Source organism: Megascapheus bottae, chromosome 6 (assembly GCF_031878675.1).
Source record: "Megascapheus bottae isolate mThoBot1 chromosome 6, mThoBot2.hap1, whole genome shotgun sequence".
Classification (NCBI taxonomy): domain Eukaryota; kingdom Metazoa; phylum Chordata; class Mammalia; order Rodentia; family Geomyidae; genus Megascapheus; species Megascapheus bottae.
This window is the reverse complement of record NC_143514.1, coordinates 59,331,064-59,358,564: the sequence shown is the minus strand read 5'-3', so window position 1 is coordinate 59,358,564 and position 27,501 is coordinate 59,331,064. Positions and strand designations below refer to the sequence as shown.

General features: G+C 53.0%; 2 protein-coding genes across 2 annotated transcripts; both read right to left on the bottom strand.

Annotated features, from left to right (window-relative positions):
- Positions 1 to 1,681: 1,681 nt before the first annotated feature.
- On the bottom strand, positions 1,682 to 26,576 carry Bmp8b (bone morphogenetic protein 8b). The gene is made up of 7 exons (XM_090335159.1): positions 26,240 to 26,576; positions 14,836 to 15,025; positions 14,273 to 14,421; positions 5,725 to 5,919; positions 5,226 to 5,305; positions 4,610 to 4,720; positions 1,682 to 2,968 (listed from the first exon to the last, which is right to left on the bottom strand). The coding sequence occupies exons 1-7, from the start codon at positions 26,574 to 26,576 to the stop codon at positions 2,819 to 2,821; spliced, it is 1,212 nt and encodes a 403-aa protein (XP_090191285.1). The 3' UTR covers positions 1,682 to 2,818.
- On the bottom strand, positions 10,618 to 12,409 carry Oxct2 (3-oxoacid CoA-transferase 2). The gene has a single exon (XM_090335144.1). The coding sequence runs from the start codon at positions 12,359 to 12,361 to the stop codon at positions 10,820 to 10,822; it is 1,542 nt and encodes a 513-aa protein (XP_090191270.1). The 5' UTR covers positions 12,362 to 12,409; the 3' UTR covers positions 10,618 to 10,819.
- Positions 26,577 to 27,501: the final 925 nt, after the last annotated feature.

Here is a 27,501-nt window from a genome sequence, read left to right as displayed (position 1 = left end):
AAAGAAAAAGAAAAGAAAATGGGAAGCGAGGCTCAAGGGGTAGGGCAATAGCCTGGAGCTGAAGAGCTCAGGAACAGCGCCCAGACCCAGAGTTCAAGCCCAATGACCCACAAAAAAAACAAAACCAAAACCACCAAAAAGCTAGAAGGGAAGCTGTGGCTTAAGTGGTAGAGCACTGGCCATGAGCAAAACAAATTCAGGGACAGTGTCCAGGCCCTGAGTTCAAGCCCCCAGTACACCCACATCCACATGGGTAATTCCTTGTTTTTCCTTTCTGTATTTTTTTTTTTAAGAAGGTTGCTGGGTGACAGTGGCTCATACCTGTAATCCTAGCTACTCAGGATGCTGAGATCTGAGGATCGTGGTTCAAAGCCAGCCCAAGAAGTTAAGTCCATGAGACTTTTTATCTCTACTTAGCCACCAGAAAAATAGAAGTGGTGCTATGGCTTTTAAGTGGTAGAGTGTTAACCCGTGTGCCAAAAAGCTCAGAAACAGTGCCTCGGCTCTGAGTTCAAGCCCCATGACTGACCAAAAAAAGGTGATAAGCATCCTGCTCCTTCATGGGTGCTGTGCCTCACTGAGCTCCAAACTATCCCAGGTCATTGGCTGGACACAAAGGACACCAGAAGCATACAATAATAAAATGTATTATTTATGGTTATCTAGAAGACAATCCTTGATGTCGGAAACAGAATTGTTAGAGAAGTTCTGGACTGTCATTTCTGTTATGCCAGCTGACTTGTGACAGTCACTTGGGCTACACACTGTGTGGATTGTGAGTCTGCATACGTGCCCAGTGCCATCAAGTCTTGGTAGACAGAGTCTCTGGCTGAAGGTTCTTAGAAAGTCAAAAGGTTCAGTTCTCTCCAGCACCAGAGGCTCCCAGACACGGTAGCCATCAGGTCTTCTTACACTAAGAACCATGCAGATGGAAAGTCTTTCAGTCTACCCTTTGTGCTCCTGGGAGGGTCTCTTCCTCTTTACTCCAGGGGTGCTCCCAGCCCCAGAGGCTGCTGCCCCGTGATGAAGCTCCAGCCTCATTCCTGCAACAAGACCTGCCTCCCTGATACCCACCCAAGAGTGTAGTGTGAGCCAGGAGTTTGGCCTAGTGGTAGAGAGCTTGCTTAGCATGCATGAAGACCCAGGTTCGATTCCTCTTTACTACATACATAGAAAAAAGCTGGAAGTGGTGCTGTGGCTCAAGTGGTAGAGCAGTAGCCTTGAGGAAAACCTAAGGACAGTGCTCAGGCCCTGAGTTCAGAGGGGCTCATCCCTGGGCCTCTGGGTGGGTCCACCTCAGCTGGCACGGATGGGAAGAACTTGCTCTTAATGACATAGTATATACAGCTGGACTCTCTTCCTGCAGGTAAATTACAGGCTTAGTCCAAACTCAGATAAACACTTCAGCTCCCAGTGACTGCTCCAATAGAGAACTTGCACTTCCGGTAACAGCAGAGGTGAAGACAGTCTTCCCGTCCCAACTCAGCCTCTAATTACCAGTGTCACTCCCCTGGGACAGAGGTCTTTTCTTTGACTCAGAAATAGAACTGGACTGCTAGGTCCCTAAGGTGATGCCAACTTCGATGACCAACGTATCTTTTACAACTCTTGGACATAGCAGGTACTGACAAGCCCCTGACCTTGCCCCAAGGCCTGGTGACGGGCTGCCAGTGTTAAGACAAGGTAGACTCATTACTGTGGGGGAATACGTTGCTCTTTAATATGGCAGAAGACATCAGTCATTCTCAACTCACATGTCAATAGCGACCATTGAGTGATCCATGGCCAGGGGCTGCTCGAAGGCCTGTGATGGGTCAGTTTGGTAATCCAGAGCCATAAATGCTGATACTGAAGATGTGTCCACAGTTTTTTTATTGGTTTTTGTTTTGCCAGTCCTGGGGCTTGAACTCAGGGCCTGAGCACTGTCCTTGGGCTTTCTCAAGGCTACAGCTCTGCCACTTGAACCACACCACCACTTCTGGCTTTTTCTAAGTAATGTGGTACTGAGGAATCGAAACCTGGGTCTTCGTGCATGCTAGGCAAAGCACTCTTAACACTAGGCCAAACTCCCAGCCCTGTCCATAGTTTTTAACTCCAGAAACTCCATTTGTATCTGAGAAAGGCAGGCTGAACTGGGAGAGCTCAGGGGTTGGATTAGACTCTGTTACACATGGTAGTGGAGAGTGAAGAGTTTGAGGTGCTAATCTACAGCTCCAGGTGCCTTTCAGGGCATCCCACATCAGTCCACAGTCTGGGCCTGTGAGAGGAATGAGTAGGTCAGTACACCAGATTTTTGTTCTGTTGTTGTTTATGCCAGTCCTGGAACTTGAACTTAGGACCTGAACACTGTCCTTGGGCTTTCTTCAAGGCTAGCATTCTACCACTTGAGCCATAGTACCACTTCTGGCTTTTTTTATGTATGTGGTACCAAGGAATCGAACCAAGTCTTTGTGCATTCTGGCAAGTACTCTACCACTAGGCCACACTCCTGGCCCTATAAACCAAACTTTTGTGCCAATCCTAGAATCAGTGAGTGCATGGCTCTGGGGGAGATCAGGACTACAGCTGAGGACTCAGTCCACAGACACTAAGGGCAGGCCAGTCAACAACTCAGACAGAGGAAGTGGCAGAAGGGCTTGGAGAAGACTAAGCCCTGGCACAAAGGAAGAAGGGGCAAGGACATGAGGTTTGAAGGCCCTTCCTGCCACCTTGGCCTTGGGGCTGACTAGGTTTGAGGGCTTCCTGCCTCCTGAGAAGGGCTTCCTGTGGGGTGGAGGAGGCTGGCACAGGGCTGGTGAGTAGACGAGGTCTCTGGGGCTCAGTGGCAGCCGCAGGCCTTGACCACCATGTTGCGATGCTTGCGCAGGATGACATTGTTGCTGCTGTCATAGTAGAGCACGGAGGTGGCACTCAGCTTGGTGGGCGCACAGCACGCCTTGGGGACTGTGTCTGGCTTCATCAGGTGCACCTGGCCAGCGAAGGGACACAGGCGGGGACTATGAGCCCAGTGGTCTCCCCAGGACCCACCCAGAATGGCCTCAGCTTCTGCCTCTGTCTGCCTACTCCAGCCCGGTCTCAGATCTCAGCCCCCTGGCTGCACTCACCCCCTCCCACACCACAGCCCCTCCTGTCCAGACAGGGACAAGGCTGCTGGTCCACAACACACCCTGCCCAGGGCACCCTCTATAGCTGTGCTCCCTTCTCCACACAATTCTGCATCCTCACTGGTCTCTATTCTTGTCCTAAGCCTCTAAAAAGTGCCCTCACCCACCAAGGGACGCAGATGTCCCTGGCACCCCCCTTCTCCACTCTTCTTTGTACCTGAACTAAGTCCCCATTGGTTCCCAGTGGTAGCCATTCATGTCCCACCCTCCATCCCCTGGCAGGCCAAGAGTCAGGAATCACCCATGGAGCTCTGTGACCCCCCTAAATGTGCCTCGCTATTCCTAACACCAGCCAGAGTCCATGTTGTCATGACCATCTGGGAAGAGGGCAGGTGGGGAGATAGAAGCATTTCAATGAACTCATCAGGATCACCTCATAAGAAAATAGGCCTGCAGTGACCTGAGAGCCAGGGTGAGCACTGAGTGCCTGGCTGGGGATGTTGGATGGGTGAGCAGGGTGGATGATGAGAGGCCTCTGTACTTAGCCAAGAACTCACAGCTGCTCTGGGGAGAATGAGCAGATGCAGAGTCTCTTGGCTCAGCACAACATGGGTGGGTTTCCATGTTAGGGAGAGCCTACCGGGTGCTGCATGAACTGCAGGTGGGCCTAAGGAAGACATTGTCTTCCTTTGGCTCTCAGGACCCTAAGGTTCTCCTCCCCAACCCCAGCTTCCCCTGATCTCTCGCCTCTTGGCTGCTTCTTTCCAGCAGTCTCATCTCTCATCTAGACATAGACTTAGACCTCCACATGCCACACACCATGGCCCTCACATTCCAAGTCCCTTCTTGGGCTTCTCTGCTCAGGTGCATACATTCAGATCTATTGATTCGCTCAGCGGCCACACATGGGGTTTAGACAGCCCCGCAGGGTTACTAATTCCCTTCCATTCTGACATGCACGCTACCAGGAAAATAGCATTTCTCAAAGATGTGCATAATCATTTCTCTCCACCTCCACAGCCCGCCCTTCCTCCTCCCCCCCCACCACTTCTCCCTCTCTCTCCAGCTTCCTACTGTAAAATCATAAGGAGGATACTGGGCAATAGGACTCTAGCAGAAAGTTCTAGAGTTCAATAGCCTCTCCAGTCTCAATGCAAAACCCTTGGCAAGGCAGCAAACAACTGTGCTAAGAGAAGCTTCTCCACCATTTAAAGGCCTGGACTCAAGCTTCACCGGCCCTGAAACACAGGGCACACTGCCATGTGGCTGGACCAGGATGGAGGTCGGTGAGCACACATGCACATCCCACAAACAGTGTGTGTGTGCTGGTGAGCATGCACATATAGAGGTCATGCAGGTGCCCTGCAGAGTAGGCAGATGGCTACATGGCAAGTCCCTGTGGAAAAAGCACCTCCCAGCAGCTGCTCTCCCCGCCATCCTGGCAGAGAGGCCTTGACCTCAACCCCCCAGGCCCAGAGTCCCACCTGCTACACTGCGGTACTGACCAGCGACTGCAGGATAGCGTGGTTGGTGGCGTTCATACACGAGTCCAGTGGGAAGGAGCACTCTCCTTCACAGTAATAGGCCGAGTAGCCCTGGGGGGCGATGACCCAGTCCTGGGGGATAGAAGGTCAGTCCTGTCCACGTAGCCCCTTCACACCCCTCAGCCTAGGCCTGATACAGCAGCGTCAGGATGCCTGGGGCGCCCTCGTGCTCCCTGAGCCCCAATGCCCCACCCCGGGCCCTCCCGGGCAGCCTTCACTCCAGGAGTCCTCCTGGAGACCCTCGGTAGACAGGCCTGGGCCAGAGCTGTGTCCCTATCCCGCCTGCTAACCCTCCCCCTCCCTCGGAGCAAATGCTCCAGGCTCTGCCTACTCTGCCTCAGTTTCCCCATGGCAGTATTAGCAGTTAAGTTGGCCAGGGGCTGAGGTAGTCCCTGATTCCATAGTTTTTATCTATTTTTAATGACTTTCACACAGTGGAAGCAGCCTATTCTCAGAAGAAACGTTGGGAAACCCAGAAGGAAAAACTTCAGAAGAGAATTGAATGTTCCTACGCTTCCACTCCCTCCCCAGGGCCCGCGGTGGGGACTGTCCCAGGAGAAGGGGAAGCAGAAGTTACCAGCCAGCCGAGGTCCTGGAAGCTGACGTACAGCTCGTGCCGACGGCACACCTGCCGGCCGTGGGAGCCGTGGCGGTCGTCTGTGGGGACAGATGGTACAGGTTGGCTCTGGAGCTTCTGCTCTGTGCAGTTGCCATGGAGTGGGGCACATTTGTTCAATCAAGGAGCGGGAGGACACACCACCACTGGCCGTCACAAATCTCACCCCTGGATCCCGCCGGGGCTGGGACCCAGCCAAGCAGCCTCCATGTTGCTTGAGTGCCCTGTGTTTAGCACCTGACCTGTGTCTTGCAGACTATGGGCCTCCAGGCCCTCCAATATATGCCCAGCAGGACACTCGGCCATCCCATGGCTTCTCTCCCTTTCCCCTGGGCCCGATGCTGCCTCTAGCCACCTGCCTACTCCGCGCCTGGACCCCTCCGGGGGTCCAGGGCTCCATCCAGCCCAGCAGCAGGGCTCCTCCCTGGGAAGAAGGCTCCAGCCCAGCCCCTGCCCTCACCGAAGATGCCTGGGAGTTTGTTGGGGTGCGGCAGCTCATTGGGCTTTTTGGGTTGCCTCCTCTTCAGGGGTCTTGCTGCCCTCGGGACGCGGGCAGGACTTGAGCTGGCCCTGAAGAAGGTGACCATGAAGGGCTGCCTGGAGCGTGGGGCCTGTTGTCCCAGCAGACCGGCGGCACCAGGATCCACACTGTGTCCTGAGACAGAGAGGAGACAGTCACTCATGGGCGCTGGACCTGCTAGGGATCTAGCAGAGGCCTCTGCTCCTCCACAGGAGCTGGGGGCTCATTGTGTTGGTTTAAGGTGCACTGTCCTTGGACTTTCTCAAGAGGAGAGCTCTACCACCTGAGCCTCAGCACCACTTCCGGCTTTTTTTTTCTATGTATGTGGTACTGAGGAATCAAACCCGGGTCTTCGTGCATGCTAGGCAAGCACTCTGCCACCAGGCCAAACTCCCAGACCATGTTGGTTTAAGTTTTACAGAGCTATGAGCAAAGAAGTCTAATTGTTTTCAACTTTTTTATTTCTTAATGATAAAGGTGACATACAGTTTTACAAGTCAGATGAGTTTCTTTTCCTTTTTCTTTTATTTGTCCTGGGGCTTGAATTCAGGCCCGGGCACTGCCCCTGAGCATCTTTCGTTCAAGGCTAGCATTCTACCACTTGAACAACAGTGGCACTTCCAGCTTTTTTTTTTTTTTTTTGCCAGTCCTGGGCTTAAGTTCAGGGTCTGAGCACTGTCCTTGGACTTTATTTTGCTCAAGGCTAGCATTCTACCACTTGAGCCTCAGCGCCACTTCTGGCTTTTTTTCTATGTATGTGGTACTGAGGAATCGAACCCAGGTCTTCGTGCATGCTAGGCAAGCACTCTACTACTAGGCCAAATTCCCAGCCCCACTTCCAGCTTTTTCTGCTTCTGTGGCACTGAAAAATCAGACTCACGGCTTCATGCATTCTAGGCAAGCACTCTACCACTAGGCTAAACTCCTGGCCCTCTTTTTAATTTTCTAACATAAACTTGTTTTTAATATTATTCTCAAGAACAAACATTTCAGATGCACATGGGTGTTGGTGGCTCACACCTGTAATGTTGAGTAATTCTTAATTTAGCAGGCTGAAATCTGAGGATATTAATTCGAAGCTAACGGGTAGACAAATTCAAAAGACTTATCTCCAATTAACTAGCAAAAAAGCCAAAATGAAGCTGTAGTTCAATAGGTAGAGCACTAGCTTTAAGTGAAAAAGCTAAGCAAGCCTGAAAGGCCCTGAGTTCAAGTTCCAGGACCCACATAAAAATATTTTTCCAATGTATAAAACCACTATAAGCAGATATCCCTGTCTTACCTAGATGTTGCTCTTAGGCATCACGTGTTTCCTGTTTCAGGGCAAAAATCCTAGTGCTGTGCCACTTGTGCCCTCACTCCACTTCTGGCTGTGGGTGGAGATAATAATAATTGGAGCTAGAAGTCTCATGGACCTTTCTGTCCGGCCTGCTTCAATCCATGCTTCTCAGAACTCAGCCTCCTTGACCAGCTAGGATTACAGGTATGAGCCACCAGTGCCTGGCAATGCTACTCATTTTTTTGGTAGTGAGGATGGAACCCATGCACTTACAATTAATAGGCAAATGTTCAGCTCAGCCACTAAAGCCATTCTCCAATCCTTTTTAGTTTGGTTTTCAAATAGTGTGTGTTTCTCACTTTGCCTGTTTCTGACTTTGATCATCCTAATTCCCCTACTGAGTAGCAAGATTAATGGTATCCATTTCTAGGCCTGCGCTTTTTTTTAATTCTTTAGCCAGAACCATCACTCAGTTGACTGCACCATATATAGTCATTGTATCTCCATGTGACAGGTACCAACACACAACACACAGGTATACACCCACATTTTCCTAGGCAGACATACTTTCACGTGTGTATTACGCATTCTGGGCTGTTTATTTCATAGGCAACCTACCAGATCCTCTGCTATATATCACAGGTCCAGGCCACTGCCTGCCCCACCCAGAGTCTTCTCAGAGGTCAGCCGTTTAGTGCCTAGGCCTCAGACCATGTGTGTCCATTGACCTATTGCTGGAACAACCCATTAGTCTGGAGACCAACCTTTGACCCATGACATCAGCTGCCCCAAACAAATGCACTGGACCCTGGAGGCTCATCTCAGGAATGTGGCAGTCACAGGGACAGGGCTGTGAGCTGCAAGAGTGGTGCTGGTAGGTCATGAAAGGAGAGCCAAAGGGAAGCCATAGTTGTGAGGCTGAGTCAGTCACAGAGGAGTGACAGAGAATACTGAGCACCAGTGAGCAGGACAGTGGATGAGAGTCAGTGCCAGGCACAAGGGTGGGCCCCCTGGACCAGCTGACACATAGGTCAGCCTTAGACCTAGGATAGCTCCCTAGACCTGTGAGGGAGGGCCGCTGTTGTCTCCTGTGCAGCCCAGTGATATCATTTGGTTAGGGAGGACCTAAGTGCCTCTATTCCTGTTGACTTTTTCTTTTTGCCAGACCTTGGGCTTGAACTCAGGGCCTGGGCACTATCCTTGAGCTGGTTCTGCTCAAGGCTAGCACTCTACCACTTTCAGCTTTTTCTGTGTATGTGGTACCAAGGAATTGACCTGAGGGCTTCGAATATGCCGCACAAATACTCAACCACTAGGCCACCAGCTTCTCACCTACCTCTTTTTTTTTACCAGTACTGGGACTTGAACTCAGGACCTGAGCACTGTTCTTGGACTTTCTCAAGACTAGAGCTCTACTACTTGAGCCATAGCACCTTTTACAGCTTTTTCTATGTATGTGGTACCAAGGAATGGAACCCGGGGTCTTTGTGCATGCTAGGCAAGCACTCTACCACTAGGACAAATTCCCAGCCCCCCTACTTTTTTTTTAATACAGTTGTGTTCAAGGGTCTTCTAGGGTCTGCCGGGCACAGGAGTTGACTTATTAGGCTAAGTTATAAAGCAGGCCTTCGCAGAGCTGCTTGGAACCTGCATGGGTGGATGCTGGGAGCCTCAGGGCATCTATGTTCGATGAACTGCACAGAAGGCCCGTGGATGTAGCTAAGCTAAGGTTCCTTTTTTTTTTTTATGATTCATAGGGCTTGAACTCTACCTGGGCGCTGATCCTTGAGCTCTTCAGTTCAAGGCTACCACTTTACCCTTGAGGTAAGACCCACTTTGTGTTTTCTAGAAGTTAATTGGAGTTAAGCGTCTCAGGTCCTTTTGTGCCCTGGCTGGCTTTGAACCTTGATCCTCAGATTTCAGCCTCCTGAGTAGCTAGGATTACAGGTGTGAACCACCACCCGGCTTGAGGTTCCAATTTTACACAAGGGTATTTTAAGAGAAGACCCAGAGAGCAACCTATGTTCAAGGACCTGAAAAAAATATATAGCTCTATCTATCTATCTATCTATCTATCTATATATATATATATATATATATCTGTCTATGCTACTCAGTTCTGGGGCTTGAACTCGAGGGCCTGAGCACCATCCCTGAGCATCATTTGCTCAAGCCTAGCACTCTACTGCTTCAGCCACAGCGCCATGTCAGATGCTTTCTGTTTATATAGTACTGAGGAGTTGAACCCAGGGCTTCTTGCATGCTAGGAAAGCACTCTACCACTAAGCCACATTCCTAGTTCCCAAAGCACTGTATTTGTTCCCTGCCCAGGTGAAGATCCCTGACCCATGTGGGGCAGGAGGGCAAGGGGACAGATGCCATCTTCCTTCTCTTACAGCTCTGGATTTGACTGGCTTAGGAAAGCCTCCCTTGCTGAATGCAGCTCCACCTTCCCTATTGCTCTGCCCATTGCATCTTATCCATTGACAGGCCTCTGCCTCCAGCTGGTGGCAGGATTTAGATGGACCTGGTGGTAGGGCCAGTTGATCCTTCCTGAAGCCCCAGCCTCACCTAACATAGAGTCGCCAGCTACCTGTGGACCATGTCCCTTCCCTTCCCTTCCTCTCCCCACTTTCCTAATTTCGCTCCTGGTGGATCTTCCTTTTTCCCCACCCTAGATCCCTCTGCCTCTTCTTGCCAATTGTAAAGACTTCTCCTGACCTGCAGGGCTGAGCAAGTGTCCAAGAAGGCCTAGAAAGCATTGGCTGTGCACTTAGTTATGTCCATGCTTCCCATCTACTGGAGTCTATGTTACTTCCCTGCACTCAGGCAGTCCCTTCCTGTCTCTCCATTGAGACTTAGCCATTCTTTGGGGTAAGAGATGCTGGAATCTGCTCTCTGAGCAGCATTCCCATAACAGTGAGGCTCTGCAAGTGCACCCTGTACCCCCCACATGGAGCTACAAATTCTGCTTCACTTTAGACTGGAGATTCAACATTCCCTGTTGTTAGGGGGGCACACAGATGGCCTCTTTGGTTGCAGAACAGATGAAGGATGCCATTGTGGTGTGGACTGAGTGGGTCATGTCATCCAGGCCAGGGGTTGTTTCTAGAACTCACTCTATATCAAGCTAAAGCCTTTGGAAACAAATGCAAAGACAGGTTATATACACAGGGGTCTTCTGGATGGAATTCCAGCACCACTGGCTCCTTGGGTCTCTCTAGATACATGTCCTGACCTATGGAGTCCCGCCTGCATCGCTCCCAGAAGTGAAGAGTGAATGGGAGGAAAAAATAAGAAAAAACTGTGAGCCGGGAACAGAAGTTGCGGTGGGGTGGGCTGAAGGGAAGAACTTCCCTGTTTTTTTTTCTGACAGCAGAAAATGGTGCCAGAAGTGACTGCTGCCTCCCCATTTCTCTAAACGGCATGGTTCAGTCATGAGGGAAGCGTGGGGGCAAGTGGGCTGGGTCCCCGCTGCTGCCTGCACAGAGTGGGGAGCGGGACAGGTCCTCAACAAGCATTGCAGGGGCTGGCAGCACTCAGGACACAGGATCTGAGCTTAGAAATTTTCCTTCTACTTTTAATCAAACACACATGACTCTTGACGGATCACAGTCTGCCTAGTGGCAGAAGCCCGAGAAGCCAGCAGCATTCTAGTGTCTTCATGCTGAAGTGAAGAAAACTGCAGCATGGTCAGCTTCCTTCCTCCCCAGCTGACCTCCTTGGAGGCCCCCATGGGGCCCAGAGCTGCAACCCTCAGATTGCCACCTGCTGCATGGGCTTGAGTTTCGGGGACACAGCAAAGTCACAGGCTGTGCACTTCTTGAGCTCTTCCATGGTGCAGCCTTCCCAGAGCTCCATCAGGACCAGCCCTTTGCAGTTGCACACATCAAACACGGCCTTCTCAGTGATGATGCGGTCCACACAGTTCTTCCCGGTCAGCGGCAGGGTGCATTTCTCCAGGATTTTGGGCTTCTTATCCTTTGAGCAGTGTTCCATGGTGACCACAACTCTGGTCTTGTCACCACTGGACACCAAATCCATGGCCCCACCCATCCCTTTCACTTTCTTCCCAGGTATCATCCAGTTGGCCAGGTCCCCGTATTTGGAAACCTGCATGGCCCCCAGCATGGTCAGCTGCAGATGGCCCCCTCGAATCATGGCGAAGGACTCATCGCTGCCAAAGAAACTGCCGCCCGGGAGTACGGTGACCGTCTGCTTGCCTGCGTTGATGATATCCGGGTCCACCTCGTGTTTTAAGGGGAACGGGCCCAAGCCCAGGAGTCCATTCTCACTGTGCAGAAACACGGTGATATCAGGACTGATGAAGTTGCTGGCCAGCACAGGGATGCCGATGCCCAGGTTGGCATACATGCCGTCCTCGAACTCCAGGGCTGCCCTCCTGATGATCCGGGTCCTGATGTCCTCTCCCTTTTTGGCTTTGCCATCATCCTTCTCACTTCGTGTGATTAAACGCTCGATTCTCTTCTCAAACTTCGGCCCCTTTATCACACGATCTATGTAAATGTTGGGAACGTGGACGTCTTCTTTGGGAATAGTGCCCACGTCCACGATCTCTTCCACCTCTACCACCGTGATGTCGGCTGCCTTGCACATGGGCATGTTGAAGTTCTGGGCGCTTCCCCTGAAAATCACGTTGCCGGATCGGTCAGCCTTCCAAGCCTTTATCAGGGCAAAGTCTGCCCTGATGGCTTTCTCCAGGAGACAATGTCGGCCATTGAACTCCCGTACCTCCCGGGGCTTGCTCAGTTTGATTCTGTGGCCATCTTTGCCATAGAGGATGGGCGTGCCCCCTTCCTGCACCAAGGTCCCATACCCGGTGGGCGTGTAGAAGGCGGGCACGCCCACCGCGGCGGCTCGGATTCGCTCGGCCAGGGTGCCCTGCGGGGTCATCTCCAGCTCCAGCTCGCCGGCCAGGTACATCTTCTCGCACAGCGCGTTTTCCCCCAGATAGGAACAGACCACGCGCTTGACCTGCTTGGCGGCCAGCAGGAGCCCCAGGCCGAAGTCGTCCACGCCCACGTTGCTGCTGACCACCTTGAGGTTCTTCACGCGCGTCTTCAGCAGCGCCCCGATCAGGTTCTCGGGGATTCCGCACAGCCCGAAGCCCCCGAGCATGACGGTCGCCCCGTCCTTGATGTCCTTCACCGCCTCCACCGGGTCGGTGTAGATCTGGACGCGGGAGCGGGGGCTGGTGGAGAACCAGCGCGGTCCCCAGCGGCTGGCCGGGGCGCGCCGCCGGAGCGCCGCAGACGCCAGGAGCCGCAAGGCCGCCATCGTCCGTCTGCGCACAGGGCTGGGCGGGGGGACAGGCCGGGGAGAGCCCGCGTGCAGCCCGCTGCCCCCGCGAGAGCGCCCTGGCCGGCCGCGTCACAAAGCAGGGAGGGGGCCGCGTCCTCACCCACGCCCAGGGGGCGGGGCCGCGCCCACCGCCAGGCGCCCAGGCTGGCTGACACCCACAGCCCCTCCTGCCGCAGCGGCCCGGACGCCGACCTTCCACGCAAAGGCTTCACTTAATAGTCGCATCTTGGCTGAGGCCAGCCTGGGACCAGGGTCCTCCTGCCGACACCATCCAAGGTGGCTGGCATTGGACACCGATGGCCGCACAGGGTCTAAGGCTTTGCTTGGGGCCGGCCTTGACTCAAACATGACCTTTCTGAGTTTAAAATGGGAGTCGTATCTGGTCACACGCACCCCACCCCTTGCTCCAAACTCCTTGCCTAGCTCAGAGGGACCCGAACTCAAACAGCAGCTTCTGCTAATGCCTTGTGACCTCTCCTTCCAAGCTCTCCTCCCTCCATCTGCTCCTCTGTGTGGACGTCTTGCTGGGCCACAGACAGGCCAGTTTTGTGCCCACCTTGGCCTTTCCATCCCCCGTGCTGGTATAAAAAATAATGCTGAGGATGGGGCTGGGAATGAGCTTAGTGGTAGAGTGCTTGCCCAGTGTGAGGGAAGCCTGGGGTTCCATTCCTCGGTACCACATACGCAGAAAATGGTAGGAGTGGCACTGGTGGCTCAAGTGGTCGAGTTCTAGCTTTGAGCAAAAGAGCTCAGAGTCAGTGCCCACATCCTGAGTTCAAGCCTCAGGACTGGCAAAAGAGGAAGAAGGAGAGGAGAAGGAGAAGGAGGAGAAGGAGGAGGAGAAGGAGAAGAAGAAGAAGAAGAAGAAGAAGAAGAAGAAGAAGAAGAAGAAGAAGAAGAAGAAGAAGAAGAAGAAGAAAGAAGAAGAAGAAGAAATAGAAAGAGGAAGAGGAGGAGGAGGAGGAGGAGGAGGAGCAGCAGCAGCAGCAAGCCAGTCTGTGTCTGAAACACCTGTATGTGAATGAGTAAAATTCAGGCTGAAGAGCAGGAAACATAGGCATAGAAAGGGCACTAACTGGGCTGGGAGCGTGGTAGAATGCTTGCCTAGCAGGCAGGAAGCCCTGGGTTCGATTCCTCAGTGACACATACACAGAAAAAGCTCGAAGTGGTGCTGTGACTCAGGGGTAGAGCTCTAGCCTTGAGAAAGCTCAAGAACAGTGCCCAGGCTCTAAGTAAAAAAAGAAAGAAAGAAAGAATAGTAACTGTCCTTGAGTCAGGACACTGCAAAGTCAGGATTCCTTCATTCTTTTTTTTTTTTTTTTTTGGACATGGGCCTTGAATCCTGGGTCTGGGCACTGTTCCTCAACTCTTCAGCTCAGGGCTATTGCTCCACCACTCGAGCCACAGCACCACTTCCATTTATCTGGTGGTTAATTGGAGATAAGAGGCTTGCAAATTTTCATTCCTGGACTAACTTTGAACTGCAGTCCTCAGATCTCAGCCTCCTGAGTAGCTAGGATTATAGGTGTGAGCCATCAGCATCTAGCAGAATTCTAACCCAGGGCCCTGACGTTCAGAGTCTGAGCGTGCTGCCCCTCCCCTCTCCCCTGTGTCCTCCAGTGCAGAAGCTCCCAGTACCCAGGCCCATGTACAGCGAGAGGCACCATTAGCTGGGCGGAGCCCCAGAGACTGGCTCAGGTGCACCTCAGCCAGGAGGAGGGGAGCAGACCCCACCAGGACCTATCAAGACCTATCAGGACCTCACCTCTCCCCAGAGTCCCCACAGTGCTCACAGCCAAGAGAGGCTGCTCTGCACAGTGCCCAGAGCCTCTGCTGAATCCACCTCCCTTAGTCCTGGGGCTGCTCCCAGCCAAGCCCTGGCCTCACCATCCTCAGCTTCCACACAGAGGCGGAGTCCCAGGTCCTTGTTATGGTTCAGCAACCAGCGGTCACTGGCTGCCGTGATGTCCAGCACCAGCCAGCCCTCGTCCCCAGCTCGGAGCGTCTGAAGATCCAAAAAGAACAAGTCAGACTCCCTGTGGACACGAAAGAACAATTAACCGAGTGTCGAGGTTGCCACCAAGCCTCCGTGTGTGTCTGCTTCTCCTGGGGGGCTACTCCTGGGACCTCTCCCTGCCCTGGTTTGGGCTAGGCCCTCTGGTGCCAGAGTTCACCAAAAACAGGCATACAAACCAGCTGCTATATCCTTGAACAATGAGGAAACTGAGGCTCAGTGACCCATCCCAGTCCCTGAGGCAGAATGGGAGGGTGAGGACATCTGGTTTAGTATTTTTCCCATTTTTCCATTCTGAGGCTGTTCTCTAAGGAGGCTCCCCTTTGTGGGACCACACCCCACCCCCCATGACAAGGTCTGGGCAAGACACCCTGTCAGGCAGGGCCTGACCATGAGACCCTGAGGCAGGACAGCTGCTCGGGCAGAGAGAAGGCACCTGTTGAAGTGCTCCTGGACCACCTCGAGCACGCTGATGTGGAGGGTCGTGTTGAGCAGGTGGGTGCTGGGCACCTTATAAATCCGGAACTCGGCAGCTGTGACTGTCTCCCCGGCAGGAATCTGGGTCAGGTCAAAGTGGAACTCCTTCCAGTGGGGCTCCTGGGGGCCCAGGCCACGGTCTCGCTCCACTGGAAGACAAAGCGGGAGCCAGGCAGTCGCTAGCTGCCCTCATGGCTTGGGCTCCAGTAAGGTTCCAGGCAGCCTGGTGGAGGCCAGCTTCCTCCTCTGCAAACCGGCTTGCTTCAGGCTCTATTCAGGTATAGACAGCGCACCATGAAGACGTGTAGTGAGAACTCCATGAGTGCTCAACAGGCCCTGAACCCCCACTCCACTTGTGAGCCTCCTGGAGTCCTCTGTGGGCCCAGGACCCACAGATGAGATGGCTAAAGGGGAGATAGATACCAGAGCCAAGGCAGGAAAGGGCACAGTCATAGCAGGGGGATGTTGGGTGGATGCTCCATAATTAGCTGCATTTCAGGGGGACAGGGGACACCCCAGAGCCAGACCTTGTGCCTAGAGTGGGAGATGTGGAAAAGGGAGCTCAGCTCTGGCAGCTATGCTGTATAAGGAGATTGGATTTGCCTGTGTTCAGGAAGAGGGTAATCAGAGGTCAGCTCAGCAGAGCAAGGCAGTGGGTGGAGGAGCTGAGGATGGGAGGGAGAACCATGCCACAGAGCTCAGAGTACCTGAGTTCCCTTTAGGGGTCAAGAAGAATGAGGAAGGAGCAAGGTGAGAAAGAACAAGAACACCTGGTAGGGATGACAAGCTCTTGGAGATGCCCTGAAAAGCCAGGGAAATCACAGGGTGGCAGGGGTGACATCTATACTGGCCTGAGGGCTGGGAAGGCATCTTGTTGGTGGAGGAAGCACAGGGGTACTCTGGAAAGAGGGGAGCTGCTAAGCAAGGTGATTGGACCAGGAGCTGCCCACAGACCTATACTGTGGGGTGCGCACATTTGGCTGCGCCTGCCTGCAGGGGGAGGGAATCCAGGGCTGGGGGTGAGGCTGTGTGTGTGGCCAGTGGGGAGCAGAGTGACCTGAGGGGCGCACATGGAGGTGAGCATGAGGGACGGGCAGGGGTGTGAGCTGGGTCAAGAGACCAGGCTGGGACAGGCTCAGCAGCAGTCTGGACAAAGGCCAAGGTGGTGGAATACACTCTATGTTTGTGCAGCTGCATAGAAATGCCTGGGATGGTATATTTAGGGTAGTGTTACTTTAGCCTCCTGTCACTTTCAAACACCAACCCTCTGTGTTTCCGGATGGCAGAGGTGGGAACCACCCAAACACAACCGAGATTTTAATTATATGTGTGGGTGTCTTTTAGAAACCATCTCTGACTACTGGCCTTACTGACCATATGTCAGGTTTTAAAAAGCACCAGGCTCTACTGCCAGGCGGATGTGGGGAACTCTTCCTGTCCTAGTGGTGGGGACGGGGTCCAGGGATGGACACATGCATGCAGCTGTGCTGGGAGGGACTGGGATCAGGCCTGCTGGGCAGGAGCAGGTGGGAGGCGCCATCCACACACTAGGGAGAAGAAATGGAACATGCAGTGTCTCATAGCAGCTTGGGATGTTTTGTTTTGGTTTTTTAGTTTTACTTTAAAATCTGGTCAAGAAATATTGTTTCAAAATAGATTTATTTATTCACTCATTTGTTCTTATATAACAGTGTTCTTGAAAACCTTGCAGTAAAAAAGACAGGTAAGTTATCTGCACTGAGAGCTCACAGAATAAAATCAAAAGACATAGATAAAGTCACACACCAGTCACACACCAGTGGCTCATGTCTATACTTCTAGCTACTCAAGAGTCTGCAATCTGAGGGTTGCCATTCAATACCAGTGGTTTGATGCCAGACTACAGACCATGATAGTCTTATCTTCAATAAGAGTCTCAGAAAAAGCCAGAAGTGGCACTGTGGCTAAAGTGGTAGAATGCTATCCCTGAACTCAAAGAAATTCAGGGATAGTGTCCAGGAGTTCAAGCCTCAGAAATAACTCACACACACACACACACACACACACACACGCACACACAATGTAGATAAAATACAATGACAAAGAAAAAATGGGGAAGACATAATACATTAAAAAATCAAATAAATATGTGAAGTCCTAGGTTGGATCCCTAGCAACACAAAACAACAAATAAAATACATATTTCTTGTGTGGGTCATAGACATAGAGAGTATCATGGACTCTAGAATGAAGGAGAATAGTTAGGAGCTTTCCACAGTATGGCTGGTAGAAGTCTGAGAAAGTAAATGTTAGATCAGATTGTTAACAGCAATGTTGAGTAAGATGCATTTTGCTCTGCCTAGGAGAATTTTGTAGAAATTTACTATTCTGCCCCCAGAACCCCACAGAGAGCCTAGAGACCCTATGAAAAGACACGTGGAAGCAGCCCATTAGGCATCAGGAAAGCTATGCCTGGTTCCATCAGCGCCCTTAAATGTTTACTTTCCACAAATCATAAAAGCTGCCTAAAATGTTCAGACAGTGAACCAGCTTCTGTGTGGAGAACAGCAAATGGATTTACTTTCTTTTTGCCTTTATGTGGTTCCCAGAAAAATAAACAATCATGAATCACCCTGGGCAAACTTCTCCAGTGTCTGATGGAGCCCAGGCTTGCACTGTGGGAAGGAGGCAGCCATGGCATTGTCTTCATTCTGTCTGTTTACATTTGGTGCCCAGGCCCACCACTCACAGGATGGACCTCCAGATATCAAACTGTTCAAACACCAACAAAGCATTTGCTGCATTGGTTCCCTAGACAAAAATCAGACTCACCTAGATGACCTAAATCTGTCTTGTTTCTCAACAAAAGAGGACTTTGAAAGCTATGTTTCCCCTTCTCTTCCTGTGTGTGTGGGGGGCGGGCGGGGTTGGACTCAGGGCCTGTGTGCTATCATTGGCTAGTGCTCTACCACTTGAGCTACAGCTCCACTTCTACCTTTTTGGTGGTTAATTGAAGATAACTCACGTACTGTCCTCCCCATGTTACATTTAAAGTGTGATCCTCAGATTTTAGCCATTGATTCTTGGCTTAAATTGGGCTTTCTGATCTATCCCATCTCCCCTTAAATCCTTCCCAGCCCCTTCCAGAACCTTAAGATGAGCCTCATCTCAGGCCTGTATCCCAGGCTCTTCTTGAGCTGACCCAGCCTTGGGTCTGTCTATATTCCCTCTTGTACTCTCTGCCTGCAGCCACCTTCCCCCTGGAATCCCCTTTTGACAGCTGTACTGTCCTACATTGCATGGCAGCTGCTGCAGCCGACTCCTCCTCCTCCTCCTGCTCCTCCTTCTCCTCCTTCTCCTCCTCTTCCTCCACTTCTTCCTCCTTTTCTTCCCTCCTTTCCTCCTCCTTCTGGTCCCAGGGTTTAAGCTCAGGACCCAGGTGTTATCCCTGAGCCTCTTTGGGTTCAAGGCTAGCATTCTACCACTTCAACCACAGCACCACTTCTGGCTTTTTCTAAGTAGTTTAGTGGAGGTCAGAGTCTCACGTACTTTTCTGCCCAGCTGGCATTGAATGACTTGGATTGAACCACAGTCCTCAGAACTTAGCTTCCTGAGTAGCTAGGATTACAGGCATGAGCAACTGATACCTGGCTTCCCACTGCCTCTTCTAAAGACAGCTTTCCCTCCACACCTCTCTCCTACCTCTCACAGGCCAGGCTGTTGATCTGTCCCCCTTCCTGGGGCCAGAAGTCCCTGTCCCTGACTTAGCTGGCCTCTGACACACTCTTTAGACAGAATATGTGGGTGGGCTGCTCTCAGCAGCCTGCTTGTAAAACCCCTGTGCTCCAGGGGAGAGAGGGAGTGCCACTTGTCCTTCTCTGGGGATGCCTGTCCCAAGACAGAGACTCTTCATCCAGCCTCAGAGCCCCTTGGCCTGGGGCATCACTGCTGGTCAGGAAGCAGCCCCACATCACATCGTAGCATCTTCATTGGAAGCCACAGCTGTTTTTGTATTGCAGTAGGACTGGCTGCCTCTCCCACCTGACCCCTCTGGGTGGGACAGACTCCCCAGGGACCTGGGAGGGGACAGGCTGAGCCTGTCTGGCTGCTCTCGCCACTAACAAAGGCCAAGGGGCCCCAGTTCCACCTTAAACAAGGCTCTGGTCTCCTGCGCCCCTTCTAGCTGGAGGAAGAGCCAGGCGCCTGGGCCACAAGCATCCCAAAGGCCCTTCTCCCACAGACACCCATACTGTGGGCGGGAGGCCCAGGTGCACTGTGAGGTATTTCCAGCCAGGCTCATTACTGACTTTCCTCAAGAGCCCTTTTGCTAAGTGACTCTGCACACATAATTACTGGTCCAGGCCTTAGATGGCTTCAGACTCTAAATTAAAAGGGAACACCCACCCAGGCCACCACATCAAACCTGCCAGGGCCAAAAATAGTCCCAAGGGATGTGAGCAAGAAGGATGTGATTCCCTCTGTTGTAAAGTGGGAAAGAATTGAACTGTGGGAATTTTCCAGAAAGACACAGTCATGGTGACACATCTCTTGTCTACAGAGGGGCTTCTGTGAGGAGGCGGGCTTGTTGAATCTCCCTACCCCATGCTCACCTGTGCAGGAACCCCATCAGTAGGCAGGGTGTGGGTACCTTCTTGGGCCAAAACTTAGGAAGCTTCAGGGCAATACTGCAGAGCTGGGGAAACTGAGGCCCAGATGCTTTGGAAATGACTGTGGAGTCACATGAGAGTTTGGGTCCTATAATGTGGACTTGGAGCCAATGTGAAATGAGTGGTCCAAGTGGTGGGTGATAGTGGAGTGGTGGGTACCTGTCAACAGGGATTCCCCCCCAACCTGGGCACTGGTAGTTCATGCTTGTAATCCTAGCTACTCAGGAGGCTGAGGTCTAAGGATCAAAGTTCCATGCCAGCCACGGAAAGGAAAATCTGTAAGACTCTTATCTCCAGTTAACCACCAGAAAACCTGCAGTGGCACTATGGCAGAGTACTCACCTTGAGTGAAAAAGCTTAGGTACAGCACTCAGGCCCTGAGTTCAAGCCCCATTACTGACAAAAAAAAAAGCAGGGACCCATTGAGTGCCTGTGAAAAATGACTTCCTCCATGTAGGACCCTCAAAGGGCTTGGGAGATGTTGCACCCATTATAGGCACCATAAAGAAGATGGGGCACTTTTTTCTCACCCAACACAGCCTCTGTCACCAGGCTCTGGAGCCTTTGGGCCTCCTCCTACTGCTCCTGTCCTTCACCAGTTGTTTTGTTTTGAGCTGTTCATGGGGCTTGAATGCAGGGAATGGGCACTGTCCCTAAGCCTTATTGCTTAAGGAGAGCACTCTACCAACTGAGCCACAGGTCCATTTCTGGCTTTTGTGGTGACTTAGTGGAGATAGAAGTCTTATGGATTTCCTGCTTGGGGTTGGCTTCAAACCAACATCCTCAGCTTTCAGGTGCCTGGGTAGCTAGGATTAGGTGAGAGCCACCAATGCTTGGCTTCCTGCCCCTCACCTTTGCAGCTGCTCTGAGCTCTTGCTGGCAGAGGTTGGGGCACATGGAAGGGTGGGGTGCCACAAGGAGTCAGATTTGGCTCCTGTTATTAGGTTGTCCAATTTTCCATGGACCAGAAGAAAGAGGGGCTGGAAGTGCTGCTAAATTAGACAGGCAGAGTGAGTCTGATATCTAAGAGAGGTGAGCCTGTCTGGATAAAGGGTGGCAGGAACTGTCAGATTTATATCCATACCCTTTTTAAAGGGGTGGAGTGGTGTGTGTGTGTGTGTGTGTGTGTGTGTGTATACTTGATGGTTCTGGGGCTTGAACTCATAGCCTAGGTGCTGTCCCTGACCTTTTGTGCTCAAGGTTATCACTCTACCACGAAAGCCACAGTTTTATTTCCAATCTCTTTGTAGTTAATTGAAGAGAAGAGTCTTTCAGACTTTCCTCTCCAGGCTAGTTTTGAACATCAACTTCAAGATCTCAACTTCCTGAGTAGCTTGGATTATAGGTGTAAGTCACCAGGACCCAGCAAAGGGTGGGATTCTTTTTATATTATTATTTTAATTTTTTGCTAGTCCTGGCCTGGGTGTTGTCTCTGAGCTTCTTTGTGCTCAAGCTAGCCAGTTGAGCCACAGTGTTACTTCCAGCCTTTCTGCGCAGTTTTTGTTTGTTTGTTTGTTTGTTTGTTTTTGGAGATAAGACTCCTGCCCAATCTGACTCAGATCCCAGCCTCCTGAATAGCTAGGATTACAGGTGTGAGCCACCAGCATCCAGCAAAAGTGGAGTTCTTACAAGTAGAAATGGAGGTTATCTGGGAAGAGTCAAACAAGCAAAAACCCTGAACTGGGACTAAGATAGGCAGATAAAACAGGGTAAGACCAACCTATGGATCTACCAATACCTAAAGGAAGGCCCCAATACTATCCTAATGCCCCCCTCCACACACACAATTTTTACTGTCAGCCAAATAAACGAGGGCTACATTCTGAAAACTTGAATGTTTGTCCGTATGTCTTTACATAATCTTTCAGGAAAGAAATCCTAATTAAGAGCTCATGATTGCATATAATTAATATTAGAACAGAACACATTATTGCAATGAGCACACACAGTTTAAAAACTTACATAACTACCACCAGTCAATACTATTACTACTATTATTCTTTTTCTTCCTCTTCTTCTTTTCCTCTTCCTCCTCCTTCTTCATCCTGGGTCTTGAACTCAGGGCCTGGACACTGTCCCTGAGCCTCTCTGTGCTCAAGGCTAGCTCTCTACCACTTGAACCACTGCAATACTTCTGGATTTTTCTGTTTATGTGGTACTGCTAGGCAAACACCCTACCACTAAGCTACATTCTCAGCCCCCACGGGTCTCCCTATTCATCAGAAACAAAACCTCCTGAGCCAGTGCTCATCACTCACGTCTGTAATCCTAGCTACTCAAGAATCTGAGATGTGAGGATAATGTTTCAAAGCAGCCCAGGCAGGAAAGTAAATGAGACTCTTATCTCCAGTTAACTAAAGAAAACTGGAAGTGGAGCTGTGACTCAAGGAGGTAGAGCACTAGCCTTGAGCTAAAGAACTCAGGGAGAGTGCCCAGGCCCTAAATTGAAGCCCCATGACTGACAGAAACAAAAGAAAAGAAAACCTCCTAGGAAAGGCCCCTCCCTTCAGCTCCTATCAGCCTTAAACTATCCCAGATGCCATTTCTCAGAACCTTGGAGCTCTCTTATCTGGGCCAGATCCCAGCTCTGGAGAATATTCCCATTTTGTTTCTACTTCCACTTCACTGAACCTGATTGCTTGCTCACTTCTTTCTTTGAGATACCCCACACCTGGAATAACAGCAAAGTGAGGCTGCTAATAAAATGGCATAATAAGTCAGCCCCATGTGTTGGAGTTCCTATCTAGTGTCCACACTCAGCTGGCCATTGAGCACTTCTGCTTTGTCTTACATAAGCCTGGGCAGCAGCTTTACTTCTTTTTGCTTTAAATGTGTGGAAATGGGGGATCAGAGACTTTAAGAACCCTGTCCAACACCTCACCACCCTCAGTGCATTCAGGATTAAAATCCAGGTTTAACATGTCCACAGAATACATTAAACTGAGGGGTTTATTACCTATTACACCAGTGATGTGGCTTAGTAGCCCACCTTGAGGCAAGGCCATGGTTTTGATTCCTAACACTGCATGTATGCACGCACATGTGAGAAAACACAAACAACACACACACATACACACACACACACACACAATATTCAGAGCAACTTTATTCATAAACCCCAAACTAATAACCATTTGAATGCCTAATAATAGGAACAAATTAATAAGCCCAAATCATGATGTATATATGTAATGGAATATACCCAATTATGAAACAAATGCACAGAAGCAACAATACCACTGATGAATTTAAATATTGATATTGATAGGCTGGGAGTTTGGCCTAGTGGACGAATGCTTGCCTAGCATCCACAAAGACCCAGGTTCGATTCCTCAGTACCACATATAAAGAAAAAACCAGAAGTGGTGCTGTGGCTCAAATGGTAGAACTCTAGACTTGAGAAAGCCCTAGGACAGTGCTCAGGCCCTGAGCTCATGCCTAGGACTGGCAAAAAGAAAAAAGAAAAACTGATATTGAAACTCTAGACACAAGATTCTTCCCTTTATGATTACATTTATATAAAGTTTAATAAAGGCCAAACCAGGCTGTGACAGAGAGCAGTCACGTGGCAGTTGGCCACCAGGACTAGGGTTCCTAGTCCCCATCAGTTTTCGTGTGCTCTGAGCTTTAGGCAATGAGCAGGAGTAACTTCTGTAGATCCCCAAACAGTAACAGCGCTTTCAAAACAAGATCATCAGTGCACAGCACCCATTCATATTTGACGCAGCTCAGCGGCACTTGCTGTATCTGATGATGGGCCTGGGCCTGGGCTGTGGGGAGAGGAGCTGCTGGCTATGAAGGGGACAAGTTCAGGATGTGGAGGTTAGGAGATGACCTGCTACGTGGCTTTGGGAAAAACACCTGCTCTGAGAAAGCATCAGCCTTCAAAGTCTCGGGTTGGGCATGTCAGAGCAAGATCCAGGTTAGAACTCCAATCTCCACTCTGCCTACATCCTCCAGACCCCAGAGGCTCAGCTCACCACCAGCCCTGTCCTTGGGCACCTGAGACCCCAGGACTAAATAAGTCAGGCTCAGCACAAAGGGGAAGATCCTGACTTCACTTTGGCCTCCTAGCACTGTTGGCACCTCAGTTTCAGTCTGGACCAAGAGCACTTGATTGTCCACTGATGGAGGAGAAGGAGGCAGGAAGCACAGGCAGTTAGTCCTTTCTGCCTCTTCCTGCCCTCAGGAGGGCCAGGCAGGCCTGGCTGACCAGGGGACAGTGCTGTGAGCAGGAGCTAAGGGTTAGGGATGGTGGACACCTGTATTTTCTGACACCATCCCTGTAGCCTGGACAAGAAGGCAGAGGACCAGGGACATAGGTGAGTAGGAACTAAAGGCAGATCCAGGAGCTCAGGACAGCAGCTCAGCTCAGGGAGCACAAGAAGCCCAGGGACAGGACCAGCTCAGCTCAGGGAGCACGGGGAGCCCAGGGACAGGAGCTCAGCTCAGCGAGCACAGGGAGACCAGCGACAGGACCTTCTGCTCCACACAGTAACAGCCCCATCACTGCACCCTGATTGGGCAGGCCTGGCAGTCATTAGTCTAGAATGGGTGGACAAACAGGCCAGGCAAGGTAGTGGTTCTGACCATAGCCTTGGCTTACACCACAGGCTCTGCACACCATGCCAGGCTTCCTAGGTCACCTGCTTCTCGTGGGCATAAGTCCTGGCATGAGTCTGGGGTGGGCCTGTGGCTCTGGGCTCTCCAGGCTGCCATCAGCAGCTTCCCAGAGGCCAGATGAGGCCCACAGGATGTGGATGTGTGCAGCTGAAGGTCAGAGGTGTGGGAAGCAGGTATAGTGATGACCATAGGCCCCATGCTGGTTCTGGGGCCCTGACCTTCAGGACTGGTACATGTCTGAATCCCCACAAACAGCCTGGGTAACTACCAATTAAAACTACTCTGACCAGGGGGGTTGTACCAGTGCAAAGCGTCCATCAGAATAAAGAGGGCCCTTCTGAAGGTGCCGCCCACAGCTGCTGCCACCCAACAAAGGCCTGCTTATTAATCCCACAGCGTCTGAGGCCCAGATCCTAGGGGAACACGCAGAGCCGGTGTGGGTAGAAGTGGGATTTGGAATCCACAGCCCTGGATGTCACCCTGGATGCACTGTGAGGCCTGGGCTGACCATTTCCCACCTGAACCCTTAAAATGCAGCCAGCAAAACAGTTTCACACACTGTTGCCAGGACTAGGTGAGGAGTGGAGGGCATGGAAGTTGTTCTCACAAGTGGTGTACAAGCACTTTTGCTTTTGGTTGGTTTCTAGAAACCATTTCTAGGTTCCTCTGTGCTCAAAGCACATGGGAGGTCATGGGACAAGTCTCCACGAAGACCCAGCCATCCTGGGAAGGCCCAGTCAGCTTGTCCTGAGGATGGAACTCCAGTCCCACATTTGGCCTCCTCTATTCTAGGTACCCACCCTATCCTCTAAGGAGGACAGCATCCAGATCCCTCTGGCTGAACCTGGGCTCTAGTGCTGGTTAGCTGATGTCTCTGGCTGGGAGCTCCTTATCCTCAACCCACTACCAGCTCTGAGCTGGGACAGCAAAGGCTTAGCTGTCCCCTCTTCCTGCCCCATAGAAACAAAGGGCAAGGACTCACAAGCCCTGCTGCTGCCAGGTCCCTCGTGTTCCTCTGCCTACAGCCCATAGGAAAGCCTGGCCTGCCAACAGAAATGACACCTCTTTGAGCTCTGGGAGTAGAGACAGATAACCTGGGCTTTCCTGCCTGTCGAGGCCTCCCTGTGCTCACCTGGGACCCTCACCTGAGACCTGGGGAGAGATGGCTGTTCCCAGGGGTGCTGGAAGGATAAGAACCTTGCTATGGGCAGAAGGGCTCATGGCCACGACCAGAGGTCCTCCTTCTCCCTCCTCTCAGCCCCACTGCCTAGTCCCCAGACCCAGCCTGCTGTCCAGCCCAACCAGACCCCTGCCTGTCACTAGCCACAGACAGAAATCATTCATGGCTGTAGATGACAGTGTTGAGAAAATAGCACTGGGACCTCGGGAGTAATTGGATACTTCGTTTCTAGAAGCTTCCTCAGAAAAGAACCAAGCTTTGTCTTGGAGAAAGAACAGTCTGCCCTTTGGGTAACTCATAGGCCCGGTCCTCACTCTATGGCAGGCTGGCTAGCAGTGCCCAGATACGAGGATTGCTGCCGACAGAAGCCCACAGTGCCCGCTCCAGGGAGCTGAGCTGTCCGTATGTCTTTCCCCAGCTCTCCTTGACAGCGCCCCCCCACCACCCAAGGCTTCCTGCTGCTGTGGACTCGGCATGTGGGGCAGCTCTGGTCACTCTGGTGACGTGACCACAGGTTTCCACGCTGACCTTTGTCCCTCTCCGCAGGCCTGCCCTTATCACGGTGTTTGCTCACCGTTCTCCTCAGGACCCACGGTCTTCCTGGAGCCGCCCAGGTGGCCTGGAGCTCACCAGACTTCCTCCTGGTGTGACCGGGGTCCGCGGACGCAGCCCCTTGGAAACTGGACTTGGGTTCCTAGGGCCCCAAAGCTCAGGGAGCCCTGCGGCCGTCCTTACTCGTCCACCGCGGGCCCCACGCCCCCGTGGTGGTGTCCGCTGCACTCCGACTCCCTGTCCTGGCCGGGGCTGGCACTACCCAAGGACGTGCACAGTGGCCGGCTGCCGGGGTTCCGCGCCCAGACGCCGAGGGCGCTCGCCCTCCCCGGGGCCCGGGCGCCACCCCGGGCCGCACTCACCCATGTTGACGAAGCTCATGACCAGGTCGGCGCGGCCCAGGCGCCGCTCCGGGGTCCTGGCGTTGTCCTCGTGGTCGTCGTCGCCGGCCATGGCGTGGTAGAGGTCCAGCATGAAGAGCGGCGCGGACGCGGGCAGCCGCGCGGCGGCGGGGGGCGCGCGGGGCCGGGGCCGCCCGGGCAGCCCGAGCACCGCCAGGATTTCCCGCTGCATGTCCCGGCGCTCGCGCGCCCCCAGGGGACGCTGGGGACAGCTGTGCGGGGGTCGCGGGCCGGGACCGCTGCCCAGCGCGCACAGAGCCAGGCCCAGGAGCCACAGGGGCCCCGGGCGCGCGGCCATGGCGGGCCGGCCGACGGCTCAGCGGCCTCGCATCGACTCGGCAGCCGGGCCAGAACCCAGGGCCGAGGGACGCCCCGACGGCGAGTGGCTGCTCGACTCCGCGGCCCACGGGACGGGACGGGTGCGGCCTCCGTAGCCTCAGCGGGGTCCTCACGGGGTCCCCACAGCGCCCCGCGCCCCGCACCTGTGAGGGCTCCGCCACGGGCGGTCGACACCCTGAGAAGCAGGGGCCGCTTGAGGGTTTGGGGGCTACCGGCCAATCGGTCTGTGGCCGCGGGCTCTGCCAGTCCTAAGGAGGCCGCGCAGCTGGCAGGGGCAGCGGCCGGGCTCTGAGGGGCTGCCGCGGCGCCGACCCGCGAGTGGCCTGTGGGTGCCTCGTCGGAGCCGTCCGGGCGGGCGGCCGGCGGCCCCGCCGCGCTTGGCCCCGCCCCTTCCCTGCGGACCAATGGTAGGTCGGGGGCGTGGCCATCGGGCGGTGCGGCTCCCGCCTGGTCCCCGACCCCGGCTGGCTGGTCCGGTAGCTGTAGCTGCACCCGGAGCAGAGCAGAGTCTGGGTGGGGGCGAGTGGAGGCCCGGATGGAGCAGGGGTCGTCAGGGTTGGCCCGGGTCTCCCACCGGTCCACCGTGAGGCGGCGCGGGGCTGGGTTCCGAGACCCCAGTGCCTCGGCCGTCCCAGGAAACGGGGAGCCCGTGCCCTGGGGGAGGAGCCCTTGGACGGCGGGGACCTGAGTCCTGGTCCCGCAGCCCGGACCCGCAGCCTCGCCCGGCCCCGGGCGACTCCAGGGCCCCCACGTTATCCAGTTGTCTGTCTGGCGGTACCCGTCGTGCCCCGAGGGCGGGCTCGTTCCTCTGCCCGCAGCAGCCGGGACTTCTCTGCGGTCTACACCGGACGCCTCCTGCTGGGACAAGTCCCCAGCCTGCGGCC